This window comes from Anguilla rostrata, chromosome 10, assembly GCF_018555375.3.
Source record: "Anguilla rostrata isolate EN2019 chromosome 10, ASM1855537v3, whole genome shotgun sequence".
NCBI classification, from domain to species: domain Eukaryota; kingdom Metazoa; phylum Chordata; class Actinopteri; order Anguilliformes; family Anguillidae; genus Anguilla; species Anguilla rostrata.
The window spans coordinates 36852709-36871971 of NC_057942.1; the positions used below are offsets into that span (position 1 = coordinate 36852709).

The 19263-nt window shown below is 42.5% G+C and overlaps 1 protein-coding gene across 4 annotated transcripts in view; it reads right to left on the minus strand.

Annotated features, from left to right (window-relative positions):
• Window positions 1–2106: 2106 nt before the first annotated feature.
• Window positions 2107–19263, minus strand: part of rorb (RAR-related orphan receptor B) — a 42117-nt gene continuing 24960 nt past the window's right edge. For 2 of the 4 annotated variants that reach the window (XM_064296831.1, XM_064296829.1), the window contains exons 2-10: window positions 17690–17775; window positions 16459–16600; window positions 15377–15787; window positions 12061–12182; window positions 10477–10609; window positions 9987–10094; window positions 9501–9611; window positions 7817–7929; window positions 2107–6523 (exon numbers count right to left, since the gene is read on the minus strand). In XM_064296831.1, coding sequence (XP_064152901.1) covers window positions 6368–6523; window positions 7817–7929; window positions 9501–9611; window positions 9987–10094; window positions 10477–10609; window positions 12061–12182; window positions 15377–15787; window positions 16459–16600; window positions 17690–17775 — 1382 coding nt within the window. In that variant the 3' untranslated portion in view covers window positions 2107–6367. Of the gene's footprint in view, window positions 6524–7816; window positions 7930–9500; window positions 9612–9986; window positions 10095–10476; window positions 10610–12060; window positions 12183–15376; window positions 15788–16458; window positions 16601–17689; window positions 17776–18527; window positions 18608–18752; window positions 18874–19263 lie in introns of those variants that run through there. The other 2 variants (XM_064296830.1, XM_064296828.1) reach the window with 2 other exon arrangements.

Sequence of the window (19263 nt, forward strand, 5' to 3'; positions counted from 1 at the left end):
TACATTCTAATGTAATGTAAAACATTAGATGCCTTACAAGATTAAGGTTCATATTTACAAACTTAAACAATGAGAACTTCCACTTTCTGGGTATAATCTGACTAAAACAGTGATTTAAGGGGTGTAAGTACACGATAAAATAATGTGTTGAAATTACAGTATATAAACAATAGCGTATTGGGAGTTCTTCCTTAGGTAAAATAAGCATACACATGAAGGCAAATAGAATTTTATTTTTTTAAGATAATTTTTTAAAGACTTGGGAAGTACTAAAAACACAATTCAGTCCTTTTATTAAAGAAATGCACAGACTCAAATGCTTGCTATTGGAGATTATAATCATAGTATAACATTTTCTCATTTTTCTCATTGAAATCCCGCTCCCCTTAAAAAGTTATATTTAGGGAATACTCAGCTATTTAATAACATTTGCAAAATATATTTTTTCATTGTGTGTGTATTATGCACGTTTATGTGCTGACGGTTTTAAGGAAAACAAAACGAGTCGATTTAAGACTAACATAGTTACACAAGTTTAGAAACTGAACTACAAAAGCAAAAATAAGCTGCACATGCTAGCCTTTCTCAATATTTGTCCCTTCTAAGCAACTCTTTTGTGCCAAATAATGGACGCATACTTTGTTGTGCATGGTTTTGGGGAACAAAACGGTGACAGAAATTTAGCCTTTGTCAGCTAGGAGCATGCAATTGTAGGCGTACAAAAGTACACCTGTCCTAAAATCTACTTTATCTTATTAAAAATGACTTTCTGGGTTGTATAGAAATTCTAACTGGTCATAAGAAACCTTTGCATAAAAGATGCAAAATTGCTTAGTGTGACTGAACATTCAGTTCATATTCTTTGGAAAGTCAGGAGAACCAGAAGTACACGCGACACTTGTCTTTTTGCTACGTTTGTTTGCTCAGTACAACCGAGAAAGGACAGCTGCTTGAAAAAATGCATTACAATCAATCCATGGTAGAAAAAAAGAAATTAACCAAAACATCAGTACAGCAAAATGAGGAAAATGCATCCATAAAATTTGCTTTATTATTTTTTCCCACAAATGTCTACAAAAGCATAAAATATAGAATTTAACAAAATCATTTTCAGACCTTTGCTTAATATACACAACTTGAAGGAAGAGACACTGAAGGAGGCCTGACCAATTCAGAACTTCTGCAAATCAAACATCACAAAAAAAAAAAAAAAAACATCCTTCAAGGTGGCTATGAGCTGGACACTATATCGGGTTCATCGCTAACAGGTTATTCGAAGTTCTAAATTGGCCGGGACCTTTCATCAAAAAAAGTAATTATTTTCACACTTGCTTATGCATTCTCCAGTTTGATTGCTTCTCTAGTAGACTTGTACAGTAAAGCATCTATCCCATGATGCATTTCACTCTAGCTATGGCACTTCAAAAAAAAAAAAAAAAAAAAGTTTCTCTCTTTCTTGTCCTTACACAGTACTAAAAAAAGTACCCTAGGTTCCTCTTAAGGGTTTTGGTCATGGGTGCTACATATTTTCAGTAATTTTTAATTTTTTCAGGAAGCTGACATATTCTAATACATAAGACAAAAAAGACAATTTTGAAGCTATGGCGTCCAAATTAAATGCGTTATAATGCATTTAGCTATATTTCTGAAAAATATCGCACAATCTCACCCCTCTCCCCTCCATATCCACTTCCTCCTTCTCACAAGCTTTCACCTTGTGCAAAGAAACTCCTGTGTGAGATTTCACTGTATTTTACCTATCAAAGAAAATCAAACCTTGGAATCACGAGCAGTACCAGTGTAACGACTTCTACCACCTGTAGGGGGCATCTGAGAACCCCCCCATAGAGGCACACTTGCTGTTATGTGTACAGCACTATCCAAATAGGATAAAGCCCCAAGACATTCAGAGAAACTAACCCCCCCGACCCCCTGCAAATTCCCCATCCTTAACCCCACCCCTAAACCCTCCCACCCAAAGCATCACAGGAAACTTCATTTTTATGAGACAGCATGCGAAAATAAAAACAAAAATGACATAAAACAACATTATAATTAAGTTTTTTTTGTTTTGTTTACAATGCAAACATGACAGTGTTGAAATGCTTCCAGTTATTGCTACAGTGCCTATTTATTATTTTTATTTTTATGAACAAACAAAAAATAAACTTTTTGCCCCAAACCTTCACAGTTTAAGTGAGAAAGAAGCAAAACTTATAAACAAGAGTAGAAGTCAGATTTCAGCTGAACCCACGTTGTCCTCAGCATTTAAAAAAACATTTTTTTACTGACTTATTTATTTCTTATGGAGAGAATTTTCATTATTACTGTTGTTACATTAATTATTAAACTTCTTCAAATTTAATCAAAACATTTCCATGCTTTGACTGCACAGCCAGCTAATTGCTCTCCGTCTATACACAAGAAAGCCTTGTCTGGGTATGTCCTAGTTTGTGCACTGCAAGTCATTATTTCCAAAACTGGTGACTTTTATTTTCTTTTAAGCACAAAGAAAGTTCCCTGAGAGAGGATGCAGCTTGTTGAAGCTACATTGAGAAGTGATTGTCTATCATAGGTGATTGACAGTTAAACTGATGGTTCTGTTGGTGGGGTGCGGCCTTTCTTGGGGGTGGGGGATGGCAAGTGTGAGGGTAGGGGCGGTTGATTAAGTCAAAAAGAAAAAAAAAGTGATTTTTCTTATTTGCTGCAAAACAGAAAACGGATTCTGAAGTCTGAATTAGCTGCAGCAGGATGTCTTAGGTCAGATTCCATTCTCCTTAAAGTTTTAATTTTTTACATCAGAATAACCAGTTTAAGGAAGTGGATCAGTGAAATAACAAGTATACCTTTTTCGACAAATACATAAAATGGTAAGACTTAACATTTTTTTATCAGCATTAAGGTCAAACTGCAATGTGAAAAGGTTTGGATTGCATTCATAGCACAGCTAGCACATTAGCTGAGCATTCACTGCTGTTTGCTGAACAGTTAAAATAAACTAGAAGTTTAACTCAGCAAAGAAAACTAATATTTAGACAAAGCAGTATTTCGGTGTTTTGTTCCAGGAGGCTTTTGTTCAAATCAATGCAAAGATTATCACAGGAATCTGACCAAGAGTCACATTAATTTGGATAGCATGGTGCAAAAATAATGCTGCCCCTATTTAACATATGCCATAAATTTGTATTTTTTTCATTGATTGTTTTTAAGAATATTACCCTCTACTCCCTTTTTAAGTGCTTTCAATATATTTTTATTATAAACTATATTATATTCTGTCCAATTAATAAAAGGCCCACATGCACAGCAACATGTCCAGTTAAATCCCTCACAGAATAAAATATTTTCTCTGATAAGAGTACATTTGAGCCCTGTATAAACTCTGTTGGAGTTAAAGTAACACGGGTCATTTTGTGCTTTAATTTACTTTACAGCAAAGCCATGGTAAGATTGTGATATTGCGTCCACGCAGAAGCCTTCCTCTGATCTCTAAGACACCCAATGCAGATCAGAGGATTTGTCTAACAGGGCCCAGCAAATAGACCAATCACGTGTCCCCAGTTCTTAATAAGAAAAAGCAACTCCCCAGTCAATTGCTGATTACTAAAACAGACCGTGTAGTAAGGTGCAGCCAATGATCAGGTAGAAATTTTACTAATGTGGAGACAAGAAATTAACTTAGTAATGCCCCCATCTAGTGGTGAAACCAAGTATTTTAAACAGTGAACCCAGTTGAGTTAGCTGTGTATGCTCTCAAAATAACTAATGCTAGTGTCCCCACCCTCAAACTTAGCCTTCAAGCTATAATTGTCTTTTTGAAGTATACAATGAGTGTGTTTTTACTAACCGAGTTGTGCCCCTGAGAGTATTCAAAAATAAATAGAACCTATACTAACCAAAATCAGTTATTTGTAGTGGCCAAACAATTTTAATTACAGTTATAAAAAAAGGAGAGACAGTCTTGAGAATTTCAGATAAATATTGACTTACTAACAAATAAATAAAAACACTCTACGTGATTGTCTAGCACAGTTTACTATTAAAATTTGATTGAAGTATTGCAACTGTAAACTGCCATTGTTTTTGTGGAATGTAGAATGAATCGATTGTGCTGTGTTCCAGAATAGCTCGGTACCAAGACAACTGTGTTTCCGTCAATTAAGTGTTTTTAAACCAATGAGGAAACAGGAAGGGCTCTATACAGAAAGAGCCAGCTGATAGCAATCGGAAAGATTTTATGAACACAAATGCAGAATTCTTGCACAGTGAGTGGTGCTACAGGAATGGTTATCAAATGCCAAACTTGAAGCAAAATTGCAAGTAGAGAAGCAAAAAAATTTTAGCTTTTCTTCTAAACTCCTCTCATGAACTACAGAAAACAAGCAGCAGTGTATCTGACAGAGATCCATGCCATTTCATCACAAAATGAAGCATGACGTTTTCAAGTGCTTGTGAGTGCCTTGGCAGCACAAACCTTCCAATAGCCAAGCTATGTTTCCAAGGTAACCAAAGAGATGCACGTACCACAAAATATTATGCTTCGACAATGTATCAGAGTACAATTTGCTCATAAAATTATTCGATTTTTTTTTTTTTTTTTTAATCCGGAGAGACAATGAGAGAAGAGATTGAATTCTCCATGATTGCAATGATCAGTAGGTTGCCTGTGTGTCACAGCTATTTTTGTTCCACCGTCCTGTCAATCATGCCTTTATGAGAACTTCTCCCAGTGGTAGAATTGTTATGGATGCAGAGACACATTTTAAAATGCCTCTGACAAATCTAACGGATTTGTCAACCCTTTAAAAAAATCGTAAAATCAGTCGGCCCTTTAACTTGAGGAAAGAATTACAATAGATGCAAATTCAAATCCAGTAGTAGAATGATTGCTTTCAATATATATATTTTAAAGCATATATTATTTCTGTTTGCTTTCTAGTAATATACGTATTGCATTTTATTTTGTAGTTCAAACTCTGCTTATAGAAAATACCCTGTTTGAAATTTCCTACAAATTGAGTAATGACACTATTATTGCTGTTCTGCGAAAACCTTCTGTTGAACCAGCCCCTCGTCTTTGCAGGTGTACATGTGCAAAAAGTCTCTTATTGCTGCAGAGTTTCGGTTGGTGGAGACCACAGCGTCCTCGCGACGTTGCGACGTTAGCACACGTCGTGACATGCTAACATCACGAAACACCTCAAGACAGCGTTCGGTGCCAGCTGAGGTGGCAGGGTTTTTTTTTTTTTTGTCTTTTCCCCCTACAGCGACAGATCATCAGATTGTTCAACAGCAGTCCAGTCATTACTGACCTTAGTGCAGCAATAGAATGTAATTGAAAGGACAGCAAAATTTTGTTCAGCCACAATATTTTCACAAAATATAGCCTATATCTTCACGTGGAAAAGTTACCATTTAAAAAAAAAAAAAAAATCATTTACAATTCTATAGTCCTCAACTGACAGTTGTAATATTCTCTTTATATGAACATGTCTATAGAATCCAGACAAGGCTTCTTTTTTTGAACGTACCCAAGCTAATCATTATGTTCCCAGTTTACCACAAAATTCTTTTACAAGTCTTATTTAAACTTTACAAATTCTGTACATGTAAAACTAACAAAACACAGACAAATTTTTAGCCTTTCAGGCAGATTTTGTTTTAAATTATGACTAAATTAGAAACAGAACAAGAATTAATACTGAAAATCCGCTCTGCACTAGAGTATCTACAATAGCTTTATGATTTTTCTTTTCCAAGCCCACCCCCTCTCCCCCCACCTACTCCTTCTCCCCATTATCCTTCAATACCACAATATATAAAAAAGAAAACAAAAAGATAAACAAATAAACTTACCCAGTTAAAAGACAAATGAAATTGTTCTGAAGTTCTGTACATTTCTGGTCAGTTCTTGAAAGCCCCTTATAATGGGCCCGATATTTACATTCGTAGACTGTATCGGTGAATAAAATTAGTTAAGTGCAGGACATTCCTAGTGTATCAGATGCGATGTTTTCTTTTTTTTAGAGGGAGAATTGGTGCTGTTGCACTTGTAGTAGTTTTTGTTGGAGTTTGTCTGTTGTTCTCTTGTCGGTCCAGACGGTCGACAGACAGTCACGGTGTGTTCACAGTCAGGCTACGTTCACAGACAGTCAGCGTCGGGTTCAGACAGTCAGGGTCTGTTCACAGACAGAGAGCGTCCGTTCACAGACCCAGTCAAAGTCCATTCACAGACCCAGTCAGCGTCCGGTCACAGACAGTCAGTGTCTGGTCACAGACAGTCAGGGTGCGGTCACAGACAGTCAGCGTCCGGTCGTGGACAGTTGGGGGCGAGCCACGCCTCTCCCCCCCGCCCCCCCGCCAGCAGTCACTTGGGCCCGTTGGAAGAGTCTGGGTTGAACAGCTCTTTGTACAGCGGGGGGAAGAGCATGTTGACGGTTTCGGGGTGCAGCTGCTGGAAGGTCCGGAGCTCCTCTGCGTGCAGCGTACAAAGGGCGGATAGCGTGGGGATCCTGCCGATCAGCTGGGGAGACACAACGGTACACACACACACACACACGCACACACACACACACAGAAGGCTGTCAGAAACAGTTGAAGTGCCGCCCTTAACTGAAACTGTGACAGAGCGCAGTGACAGAGAGAGAGAGTCAGCGGCGGCACAATGTGAACGTGGCGGCCGACCCTGCGCTTCAGGAAGGATGCCGTGTCCGTGGATACCGTGCGGGGTTCACAGGGAGTTCACGGTACGACCGCGAGGCGCGTAAAATGTGCAAAGGATGCTTCGACAGCCCCCCCACCCCCGAAGGCTAGCAGCTCTGAGATGATCAGAAGAGACATGTCTCAGGTCTGCCTTTGCTAGGCCTGCATCTCTCAATCTCTTCCGAGAAATTTTCAGAAAACCCTAGGTATGGAAATGAAAAAAAAAAAAACCACTGTGTGCTTGACAGACAGCGGTAATACAACAAAAAAAAACCCTTTAATGCTATCAAAATACATAAACCAGATTAGCTACCCGAGCGAGACAAAACCCAGCGGGGTTTCCGAAGAAAATCCTACAGCCCCCGGCGCACTCCCGCGGTTTATTTCTTTCTCAAGCCGCTTTCTCAAGACGCCACCAAAAAAAAGAGAACGACGACGAAACCAGGAAGTGCAGCTTGGGACAGAGTTGAAGCTCCATATGCCAGCAAGGAACTCTTGCTGAAACACCTCCTAAATGACCTGGCATGAACCTCTGATGAAAACACTGCCCACGTCTTTCACCAGCGCCACTTTATGCAAGTCGGTTTCCCAGAAGTAAATCAATCCATTTCTGAGGAACCTACCATGAAGGGCAAACACAAAGCTATCTCAAACCACCTGTTTTGGTGACGGTTGTGGATAGCCTGCTGTGATAAAAGATTGTTTGTAGACACTCCAAAGTAAATAGATTTTCATAGAAACATTGGTTGTGGAGTCGGAGTGAAGTTTATCCAAGTTCAGTAAATTAAATTAAATGAACTAACTGAAAGTTACTTGCAGAACTTTGCATTACGGCCAGTTTTTAGTTCATGATTTTAATTTTCAATTTCAGTTGTCTGAATTGAAATGGAACTACACAGTAAAAATATTCAGTGTTAAATAAACTCTTACATAATATACATGGTCCCTATTGGACTCATATTTACTCTGTTAAAGCTGAATTTTACAGTGTAACCCCATCCCAGGTAGATAGTAAGGGGCTGCCATGAATGAGGGTGAAAGAAGGGAGTAAGGAAGGTGTAAAGGGGGTGTAGCGGAGGTGTAGTGAAAGCGTTGCTAAGACATGAGTGCGTACTTTGGCCAATGCGTCCTCATCCAGGTGGTTCTTCTGCATCACGTGCTGCAGGGCGAAGTAGATCTTCTCCTGAAGTTTCTGCACTTTACGGGGCTCCATCAGCCAGGGACGGTCTGACAATTACACACAGGAACGGGAAGCGTGAACAGAAATTCAGCTAAACGTGTTACAGCATGAGCGTTACGCTCCCTTATTGTACTAAGTTCGCACTGATCCCCCGCGTAGGGCAATGCTGTTGTTCCCTTGATCAAGATGAACCTGAACCAGAATGGCTTCAGTAAATATCCATCTGTACAGTATAAATGGATACATAAACGCTGCAAGCTGTGTACATTGCTCTGAATAAGATAAAAATGCAAAACTTTACGACAGAAGAGAGAGAGGCAAAGAAAGAGGTATAGCTGTCAGACTGTCCAAATTGTTTAAACAACTACAGACTGAAATTTCCATTTCCAGAACTAGCAGTTGGTGCATTTCAGAATATTCTGTACTTTACGAGCCACACAGAAAATGAAATCTCTTTGGGGGTGGGGCGGTGGTACTTTGCAAAGGGCTTATTTAATATTTTAATATTTCTTTGCTCTTTTCAATCTGCGACTTCAAAAGGAAAATGGAATTGGGCATTTGAGCATTTCAAATGAAAAGGTAACCTCAGAATTATAATAAATTCAAATATTGCCAATTTAAATGAACAGGACAGTGCTCATTTGAACGGAGGTGAGATGAGAGGATGGAGATGACTGTGCTTTATGGAAGGTTTTGGAAATACAAAAAACTGGCAGGCTGAAATGCCACAAGGTGACAAATTAAGCATATTTGAATAAAATGGCACCTCACAGTTACACATTTATGCGAGAAACCTTTCTAAATCTCTGCTCACGAAAGCTAAAAATGGCCCTGGGTTCTTTCAAATATTTCTGAAGCAAAAAACTCTTTTTGCTTCATGGACAATCTTCAAGGACCATATTTTTAGATGAATAATCTTATAATGGACTTTATTAAAACATTCAATGGGGAGACTTTGAGTTATACTGAAGAAACTGTGAAGGAATATTGAAGACTGAGAATGAGAGAAGGAGAGTTTCATAAAAAAACAGCAGAAAAATCTAATTCCTTTGATTACAATTTTTCAGTTTTCAGTTTCACAATTTTTAAGGTTTCGAGAGACAAATACAAACCTTGTAACCAAGAGTGCTATGGTAAAACTGGTCCTGGGTCCAAGCAAATAGGCTGAACCAGCAGGGACAAATTGGACCTTGTGCCTGAGTCAAACTATAAGAACTTTTCCCTGAAGTTCTATCAGACTTCTGGAACTTTACCATGAAGTTGTATCAGACTATTAGGACGTTACTCTGATTTTGTACCAGACTTTTGGAACACTCCAGTAAAGTTGTATCAGACTATTGGAACTTTGCTGGTGTCATAGGGCTACAGGGCAGAGACCCTGTGGCAGAAGCATACTGACAGAGCTGAGTCCTGTAGCTGGAGTTAACTGACAGAGTCAGGCCTCGTAGTTGAAGCTGGCTGAAACAGCTGAACAAAAACCAGGTGAACCAAAATCATAGCTGAAAAAAGCTAGGCCCCATAGCTGAAGCTAGCTTATGGAGACGAGCCGTGTAACTGAACCCAAGCGAGAGACTGGGGCTGGAAGGTGAGGCTAGCGACTGAGGCCGCCCGTTCTGACCTGTTGAGATGAGGACGGCGGCGGAGAACAGGGCGATCTCCTCCTCGGTCAGCGCCAGGGAACACAGGCTCTTGGCGAAATCAAAGACCGCGCTGACCAGGTCATCGCAGCCTGTGGAGTAGAGATGGACGGACAGACAAACAGACAGATCTCAGTTCGCAGGTTTGGCTACGCACGTAGTCACTCTATATCCATGTCAAAAAGTGATAACATCAGTCCATCAGTTACAACTACAATAAGAATCCACCGCATCACCTAAAACACTCTCTTATTAAAATGCTCCACTTAAAAATCTATTTCTACTCTCAACCCGCCCAAACCTCCCCCAACAGCAAGCTTGCTCCACTTTCTAAACCCATAAGCAGCACCCCACAAGCTATGGATGATGTCTAATAGTCAGACAGCAGCCCTGCCCTAGATGGGGCTGGCTTGCAGTTGTTTTTGCAGTTGGTCTGCAGTTCATTTGTGGTTGCGTGGTCGGCGTACCTAGGGCCTTGAACATCTGCATGCCTCCGTACTTCCCCTCAAACAGGACCGTATTGTTCAGGGGGTTGAATGCCCGACACATTCGCACCAAGACGACCTCCAGGCAACCTATGGGGAGAACGAAAACACAGCTCTAATTTTGATGATTGCTAAAATTGCCAAAGTGTGAACTTCTGAAGAAACTTTGTGAAGAAAAAAGTTACAGACAAATGATCATTGAATCCAGACCAAGTGTTGATAATTCCATTTCTGAAGGGCTTTTGTGGATGGAGATTTGTTTCTATGAGTTATCTTTACTTAGTTAGCAAATGAGCTCTATCAATATCAATACAGGCAAATGCTCACATCACATCACACATAATGTTGGTCTGATTGAAAAATCTAGACCAGAGTTTTGCATGAAATGCTAAAATGTTGGAGCCCTCCTGGGACACCCCTGATCCAGACTGCAAGAAAAACTTTTGCTGAAGTTTACTGAGTCTCCTCCTACCTGATTTGAGGAGGAGGATCTGGTCGTTCTGACAGAGCTCCATGAAGCCGGTGATGCGTTTGGCGAACTCGACCACGTACTGTATTGCGTGTGTGATCTGAATGGCACACTGCTGCCAAAGCATATCCCGCGTCTAAGGACACACACACACACACACACAAACACAAGATCACACACATTTTTTAAAAACATAATGACATTTATGATGACAAAAAAGTCTGTTCACTTCATAAGGGCTTTCATTTTTATTCACTGGCAGCATTTTATAATATGGAGTTGTTATTAAGGCATAATAAAGCATTAACAGCTGCATTATAATTCCTTAATAATGTGCTCACAGTGTTGACCTTATATTGCAAATATTACGACTCTGACAAAGCCCAGTTCCACCACTCCCTGTAATTCAAACCATCATCCTCACCCCAACCCTAACCCCAACCACAGATCAATCCTAACCCTTTAATTATCAGCACAATGTATGTAACAGTATGAAGCCGCATAGCAGACTCATAGCGCTCACTTGCAATTACTTAGGCAATTACCTATTCAAATATTGTAATAATTGTGAAGTATTGTGTTGAATTGTATTGCCATATGCTTAATGACCATGTAAATGGTGACCTGAAGAAAGAGAGAAAACAGCAGGAAATCTGTGTTCAGAAACGAGAGGAGATGCAGGCCTGCGGAAGGTTTTACAAAAAAATGAAAACAAAATATTTTGTGTACAACATGAAATGAAAGTTCAGGCATCTCATGAAGTCTGAACTTGTGTTCTACTCAATCCAAAAACTTCTACTTGCTATGTTAAATCACCTGGACTAACCTATGCAACAAACAAAAGGTTTTTTTTTTTAACTTTTCAAAAGTTGTAAATTAGCAGCAGTGAAAAAAAGACTCCTGCAACAAAGAATATGATATCAGCACATTTTCTATATGCATTCTTAATTTCCACCGTCAGAAGATGTCCATGAAATACATTTTCAAAGCTTTTTTTTATATTTATATATATATATATCTCCCAGAATAATTACTAATAATCAGTTTGACACAGGAAAAGTGAAGACGCCTTCAGTTCTAATTTCGCCCTGGCCATTAACGGCGGATCAGCGAGTTTAATGAAAAGTCAGCGAGGCTATTGTACCGCCGCCGTTCTCCCTGTGAATAGGGCGTCGTCAGCGGGAGTCAGCTAGCGCGCTTTAGCGGGATTGGATTCGGTTTGGGTGCTTCCCTTTGTCGCGGACGTGCCTTCAGGGGGGAGGTTACCCTGGCGAGTCTAACGAGCGGAGAAATTTCAATCAGCCAATGGGGCTGCTTTTAATGAAGACGGGGAGGGGATAGAGGTGGGGGGTAAAGGGGGAGGGAGGGAGAGGAGAAATGACAAGAGAGGCAGAAAAAAGAGAGATGGAGGAAGGAGTGAGCGACAGTAGCAGAAAGACAAAAAGGCACTGAAAGAGAAGAGGTAAAAGAGAAATACAGTAAAAAGTAAAAAGTGCAAGGGGGGTTGAATGAGGGTTGTGGTAGGGGGAGAGAGAGAGAAAGAACCGGGGGGGGGGGGGGTGTTGGGGTGCGTGAGCAGGGACCCACCTTGCTCTGGTACATCTTGACCTCCTCATACGTGTGCGTCTGCCAGGCTAGCTGCTGCAGCTCCTCGGCTGTGTACTGACACGTCTCCAGGTGGGACTTGATGATGTTCTGCGCAATTCGATCTGCCGGGGGGGAGGGACAGAAAAACACCATCAGTAACAGGGGAGGGGAGGGTGCCAAAAAAAGTTAAGCAGTAAACTGTAACAGAATATAATAACAATCTTATGATTAGGACACGGTGCCAGTGTTTGAGACAGACGACAAGAAAGGACAAAAATGCAAAGGACAAAACATTTTTGACAGTAAAAAAAAATAAAAAATGACAGTAGAGTGGGGTCCTCTCTGTCGCTATGAGACACACTGATCAGATGAATCGGAGAATTCGGCTCCATGGACAAAGCGAAATTCAGACTGGATTCAACAAACAATTATTCACGTTTTCTGGCCATTTTTTAGACTGAATGTTTTTATTTTGGATGATAAAAATGATTGTGCCAAGTTCCTGCAAAGCAGTGAATTGTGGGAGGAGGGCCATACTGGTATCACAGGCTGTCTGACAGGAAAAAGCACTGGAGTCTGTCCCAGCAAGGACACGGAGTGAGAACACAGCGAACCACTCCACAGCGGACTTATCAAGGTACGAACAAAATGAAACATTTCTTTCTCCGGTTGAATTAACAGGCTGAATGAAATTCATGACTTTTAGGGTCACACGCTGTGCCCCACACACACTCACACACCCCCACGCACGCATCCTATTTTCTACAGAACTGCTCGTATGAAGTATAAATGGCGTACGTCTAAATTTAGTCTGGCGTGAATGTCTCACAGAACAACAGGAGATGTGTTACATCACAGCGCCTGGATGGCGCAGTCACAGCCACCAAACAGCCAGGCTTTGAAGCGTAGTCACAGTTTGTATGTACCCATGGCAACGCGGCCCTGAAGTCCACGCTGCCTCGTGGCGCGTGAAGCTACGGTGAATGGGTCCTGTTTTTAGCCCGCGGTAATATGAAAGGGACAGTCATTAATGACGGGGTGGGGCGTGATGAAATGGCAGATGATGCTGTGTGTGAGAGAGAAGAGAGAGAGAGGGAGTGAGGGAGAGAGAAAGTGTGAGCGAGTTCTTCCTTTTGTGGTTTTTAAAAAGCAGGCCGCTCTCCAGAGAAGCAAAATCACACGGCACACGCTAATGATGCTGGGGGCCACACGCCTCCGCCGGCACACGCTACAGACGCGGGCACACGCGAACGGCGTACAGAACGCGCGCACGCGCCTCGCGCACAGGAGAACACGGACGGCGCTTATCCGGCCCCGCCGACGCGGCTGGCGGTTCACGTGCACGCGCGAAGCGGCTAAACACGCCACACGTGAGCGCCTCCCTAAACCCGTCTGAGCCTCCAGACCCGCGTCGTCTCCGTGACTCACCCGCGCTGGCCCCGCCCCCCTCATTAAATTCAAATCCATTTGTTTTTTCATTATGAATACTCAAACGCATTTTTTTTTTTTTTTACCGTCCTGAAATGTATCGTTTCACAAGATTTAGGTTACCTCAAAATGCAAAACAAACCTCAAAACTAAGCCTGACAGCAACAACAACAACAACAAAAAAAGACATCACTTAAATCCAGCAGGATTATAGAGAACTGCAGGGGGCATCATAATTTGATTTCTTTCTTCTGTTCCCACAGGATCAAACTATAACCATTGATGAAACTGTTTCAACACAATCACTGTTCCGGTATTGTCCTTGCATGAGCTCTCCACGTGCAGAGCAGGCATATACCTGTGATGAAACTTCTACAGACAAAGTGGCCATCGCAAAATAATATTAAATAAATATTTTTAAAAACTCGCTCTTGGTCACAATTCGTCCACTTGATCTCAAAGTTGTCACACATCGGCCGCCATCACGGTCCTTAAAACAGTCGCAGCCCTAGGGAAAATGGCGGGAACAATGTAGAGAAGGCAGACCACGCCCACCGAAATTATGCTAATTCAGTCACCCACAGGACGGCAGAGATAAAAATGGACTGAACATTCACAGTCTTAGAAAAAGATTGCACCTTAAAAGAGAAATATTCTGGGGGAAAAAAAGAAAAAAAAACTTACACTAAGATTACACTATGCATTATTCAGTGTATTAATCAACAGTTATACATTATTATAATTTGTGAAAAATACATGGCTGTTCCTTAGTCATAATTGATAAATGTGTTAATATGTTTTAAAAAGGAGGAAGTCAAGCTGTCTGAAATTAAATAAAACCAAATGAAACACAGTTCAGTTGGGAGCAGCAGAGCATCAGTGCTAAATATAACTGTGGATATTTTTCCATGTGGAAACGCCATTCACCTGCTTAATATCCAATGATACAACATTTATTGTTAATAAAGTATTTTAATTACCAAAATGCAATCATTAATGATTTGTTACATGTTACCAGTATCTAAAGTCTAACCAAATTAGCATTATAAAATATTTTATTACTGTGGAGGACTGAATCCAAGCCAAGCAATATTACTATTTTACCACGCCTTCTCAATGATATTTTAGAGATCTGCTTTTTAGGATAGATACATGATTCATTTTCAGTTATTTTTAAACCATGGCGCTGGGCTGTTTTGAACATGCTCTTGGCAGTTTATGTAGGTACGGTAGGTTCTTAATACAAAAATTCAGAAGGACTTTCAGCCCACTCGACATGGCTTGCCTTAATAGAAAGTGACATCACAGTGTTTCGTTATTTTTCTGTTTTGTTAGCTATAGGAAGAAAGCTGTCTTTTATTTTCATTTTCCATTACTCATCCTTGATAAGATTTTTTGTATTTATTTTTATTTTTTATTTAACCACAGTCCATTCATTTTCTGTGACTTTAGAGCAAGATCTAGCCATCGAGCCCAGCAGTACTTCTGGTTTTCTTTTCTACCTGACAGCTAATTGATTGATTAATGCCACTGATTGGTCAGAGATTTAGCTCACCTGGTGTCCAGGTTTAAATCAATCCTATTTAGAGGGAAGGAGTGAAAACAAGCAGTACTCAATGGGCAGATTTGAGGATCCCTGCCTTACAGAACGGCAATGAAGTCTTTTTTGGGACTGCAAGAATGCAAAGCCTAGCATTTACAGAGCTGCGAGGTGACGCCGTTAACACACAGACTCGGTTCGTCTATAAACAGGTGACGGATCCTGAAGGAGTTCACGGGGTTCACCTTGGGCCAGTATGTTGCAACGGTAAAGTTTAGTGTCCAAATGAGCCGGAGGACAAGGTCAGCGGGATAGGGGTCGGGGTCGGGGGCGATGGGGGTCACGTACCGAGCTCAGTCATGGTGACGCCGGGCGCCAGCTGTCCGTCCGGGTACGAGTTGTAGGCGAAGAGGTTTGGCACGGGGGTGAGGTCGTAGATGGGCTCCTGCTTGATCTGCTTCAGGCCCGCCATGTCCAGGCCGGACTGGTCGGGCGAGGGCTGGGTGGAGTCCACGCCGTAGAAGCCGTTGCCGGGCGGCGGCTTGGGCAGGTCGATGACGTGGCCGTTGGCGTAGGTGCCCCCGATCTCGGTGTTGAGGTTGCTGAGGCCGTTGGTCAGGCTGCTGCTGTAGACCCGGGCCAGGGCCTCGGCCTCCCCCGTCTGCTGCTGCCTCTGCTCCTGCAGCCTCTGCTGGTGCTTCTGCACCTCCGCGTACAGGCTGTCCCTCTGCTTCTTAGACATGCGCCCAAACTTCACCGCTGTGGGGGGGCACCAGAGGAGGGGGAGAGATGGCAGGAGAGAGGGAGAGAGGGGCGAAGAGGGGAGAGAGCAGGAGAGGTAGAATGAGGAGAGGGAGAGAGAGGAAGGGTGGAGAGAGAGAAGAGGATAAGGACAGAGGAGTAGATGGAGAGAAGTGAAGAGGGGAGGGAGAGAGAAGTGGAGGGAGAGAGACGAAGGGTGGCAAGAGAGGAGGAAAGGGAGAAAGGAAGGGGAGAGGGAGAGAGACGAAGGGTGGTGAGACAGGAGGAAAGGGAGAAAGTAAGGGGGTGGGAGAGTGATGAAGGGTGGTGAGAGAGGAGGAAGGGGAGTAAGGAAGGGGGGAGGGAGAGAGTAGAGAGAAATGGAAAAAGATAAATAAATGTTACGCACCAGCTACCACCAGCTTCTTATCTGCTGTCTGGTTTCCACTGAAAGCCTTGCTATTTCTCACTTGTGTCTTTTCTGAACTCTGCAAACTGCAGTTGAAAACAAGTCTCTGGAAGGTTGCTTAATCTACAGATTGTGGTTGGAGAGCAGTCCTGCGATGGTTGCTAAATGAACAGATTGCGTTGGGGCAAGGGTCTTCTGACAGTCGCTCGATCGACAGTGTTTCAGAGATTGGCTAGGCTAGGCTAATCTCCTCCGGTTAAAGATGGAAAATGGCACTCACCATCTCTAGACATTCCGAGGGCGAGACACTTCTGCAGGCGGCAGTGTTGACATCGATTTCTGTTGGTCCTGTCGATCAAACAATTCCTCTGCCGTGGGCAGGAGTAGGAGGCATTGTTCTGTTGGCTCCTTCGGAAGAACCCCTGGAATATTCCGGAAAAAAAAAACCAAAGTAATTCTCAGTTCCACGGACCCAAACTGACAAAGATAATCTTTTGCTCTGGAAAACAAGTACACTCTTAGAAAAAAAGGGTTCTAAAAGGGTTCCTTAGCTTGTCTTCATAGAGGAACCAAGAGTGAAAGCACCAGGATTGAACAGTTTTGCCTGAAAAAGAACCCTTGAACTTTACGCCAAGGCTCCCCAATCCTGTTCCTGGAGATACTACTGTCCTGTAAGGTTTTCACTCCGACCCTAACAAAGTACACGTCATTCACTCATTCAACAGTTAGAGATCTCGTAGAGCCGTTTAGAAGAACAAGGTGTGCCAAATTAGGGTTGCAATGAATACCGGAATGGGAGACCTCCAGAAACAGGACTGGACTGCCCTGTTCTATGGAGTCACAGAGGACACATTTGAAACCTTTTCTCCTGAGAGTGTACAATCCCATCTCAAACATTATATGTGCTTTTTTTCACGGCAAAGTTCATTAGCCATCCCATTAAAGTCTGCTACTTAATGCCCTCTGAGCAGGATCAAGAGACCAGTGTGTGCACATTCCCAGCAGGTGCTGGAGATGCGAGCTGATTCTGTGGTTCCTCAGGACGGATTAGGGCAGGTTCTTCTGCTGCTTTGTCCTGCTTCTATTTAAAGGCAAGCTCCGCCCAATAAATCCTAATTGGGTGTGCTCTGTCTTACCCTCACTGTAACTGTTGTGGCCTGCATTTCAGGTGTGAAAGGCCCAAGTCTTTCATTTGTATCTGCAAAGGGCCATTTGAAGTGGAAGTGAATGATGTTGTTAGAATATAACTCTGCCATTTATTTTTATTTAATATAATGAGAATTGTATCCTTCCTCTTCCCCATGCATGATGGGAGAAATCCTTGTAAATGGGTTTAACACTGGGTGATCCCTTTCTCACTTGTATATGATTAAAAAAAAAGACACAGACAGCATTAGAAAACATGCTAGTGAACAACAATTGGACCATGCTCCCTTCTCTCTTTATCTCTCTCTGTCATACACACACTTTCTCTCTCTATATCTCTCTCTCACACACACACACACACGCACCTTGCAGCCTTCACATGTGATGACTCCGTAGTGGATTCCTGATGACTTGTCCCCGCAGATCTTGCATGGTATGACTTCGATTTGGGCTGTCGGGGAAAGAGCAGAGAGAGAATGAGAAATAAGTGAGAAACAAGTCTGCTGCAGGCCACCAGATTCCCATGAGAATCTTCTACAGAAATGAATGAGAAATAAGTGAGAAACGAGCACAGAACGTCAGCCATACGCGCCAGGGACACTGAGACTGCACACTCACCATAAAGAGATTAGCCGCACAATCTAATCCTAAATTATATGCGAACATGCTTCTCTGTGCATCTCAAAATGGCTTATCTGATGCAGCGATTCACAATTAATCTCCCCTTGCCTATGCCCACAGTGGCACACCTAGTGCCAGAGCCCAGCTCATTCAGCAAACACACAGCACACTGCCCCTTTGCGTAGGTCTGGCAAGGGCGATATTCCCGAGTCTGTGCCCTCCGCCCAAAACCATCGACGTTAATGAAAGCTCGATGAGGGGCACCATGGGCCAGTAAGAGGCAGAACTCCATGGTGCATGGGGGGAGAGCGACCTGCAAGCAAACGCACTCACCGCAAGCTGACAGCCGTGCTCACTGCAAAGCAGCCTGTAGAAAACTCACTTTCAACAAATCAAGGCCTCATTTTGAGACCTCGGATACATTTTTTCCTGTTTGCAAAGGCCCTAGTTCTGCTTGTGCAGAAAACACACACTCTAATGCTGAAACACTCCAACAGTCTTGAATTATGTATCTTTTTTAGCCAGATTTTTTGCCAGACAGATTTTAAATAAATAAGTACTATAAATTAAAAATGATTTCACCAGTTGAAACGGCACAAGGAACATCATGCATCCCTGTTTTGGTCCTTCGGAGAACATGAGGAGGACAGACACATGCAGTAAAACTTCAAAGAAGTTCACTGCAAGCTGCCTACAAAATATGAGCACATAACCCCTCCCCCCACTTGGCTTTACAGACCCCCAGCCCCCCCTCCCTCTTGCCCCTGCAAGAAACACAATCACTCAAAAACTGGAAGTCTGGCTTACCCACAACATCAGTTTTCATTTTTGGTGGAGCCCCACACTCAAGCTGCAGTGTGGTGTCTGCAGGGAGGAACTCGGGAGTGTGTGTGCGCACGAGTATGTGTGTGTGTGCATGTGCGCGTGTGTGTGTGTCTGTGCACGTTGGTATCTCTCAGCTGATAGGTTAAGCAGTTTCAGCAGCTCCAGCAGTAGCAGCGGCAGCAGCGCTATAATGAGATTACAGGAGGAAGACGTGTCGAATATGGGATGTTCCAGGTCGCTAAGCTACGGAAACGCTGCTTCGCCATTTAGAGCCGGCCACGCAGCGAAGCACAAAAAAAAAGAAAAGACGACTTGGAGACTTAAAGCTGACGGCCTGGCTACCGGACAAACGCACACATGACATCACTTCCTACTGCCACTCCCCCCACCCTACCCAACAACAATAAAAAACCAATGCACACGTGTTAACTCGTCTAAGTCATCCGCATATTTCAGGTAACATGTTGCTCATCTCCTGTTCCACAGTGTTGCA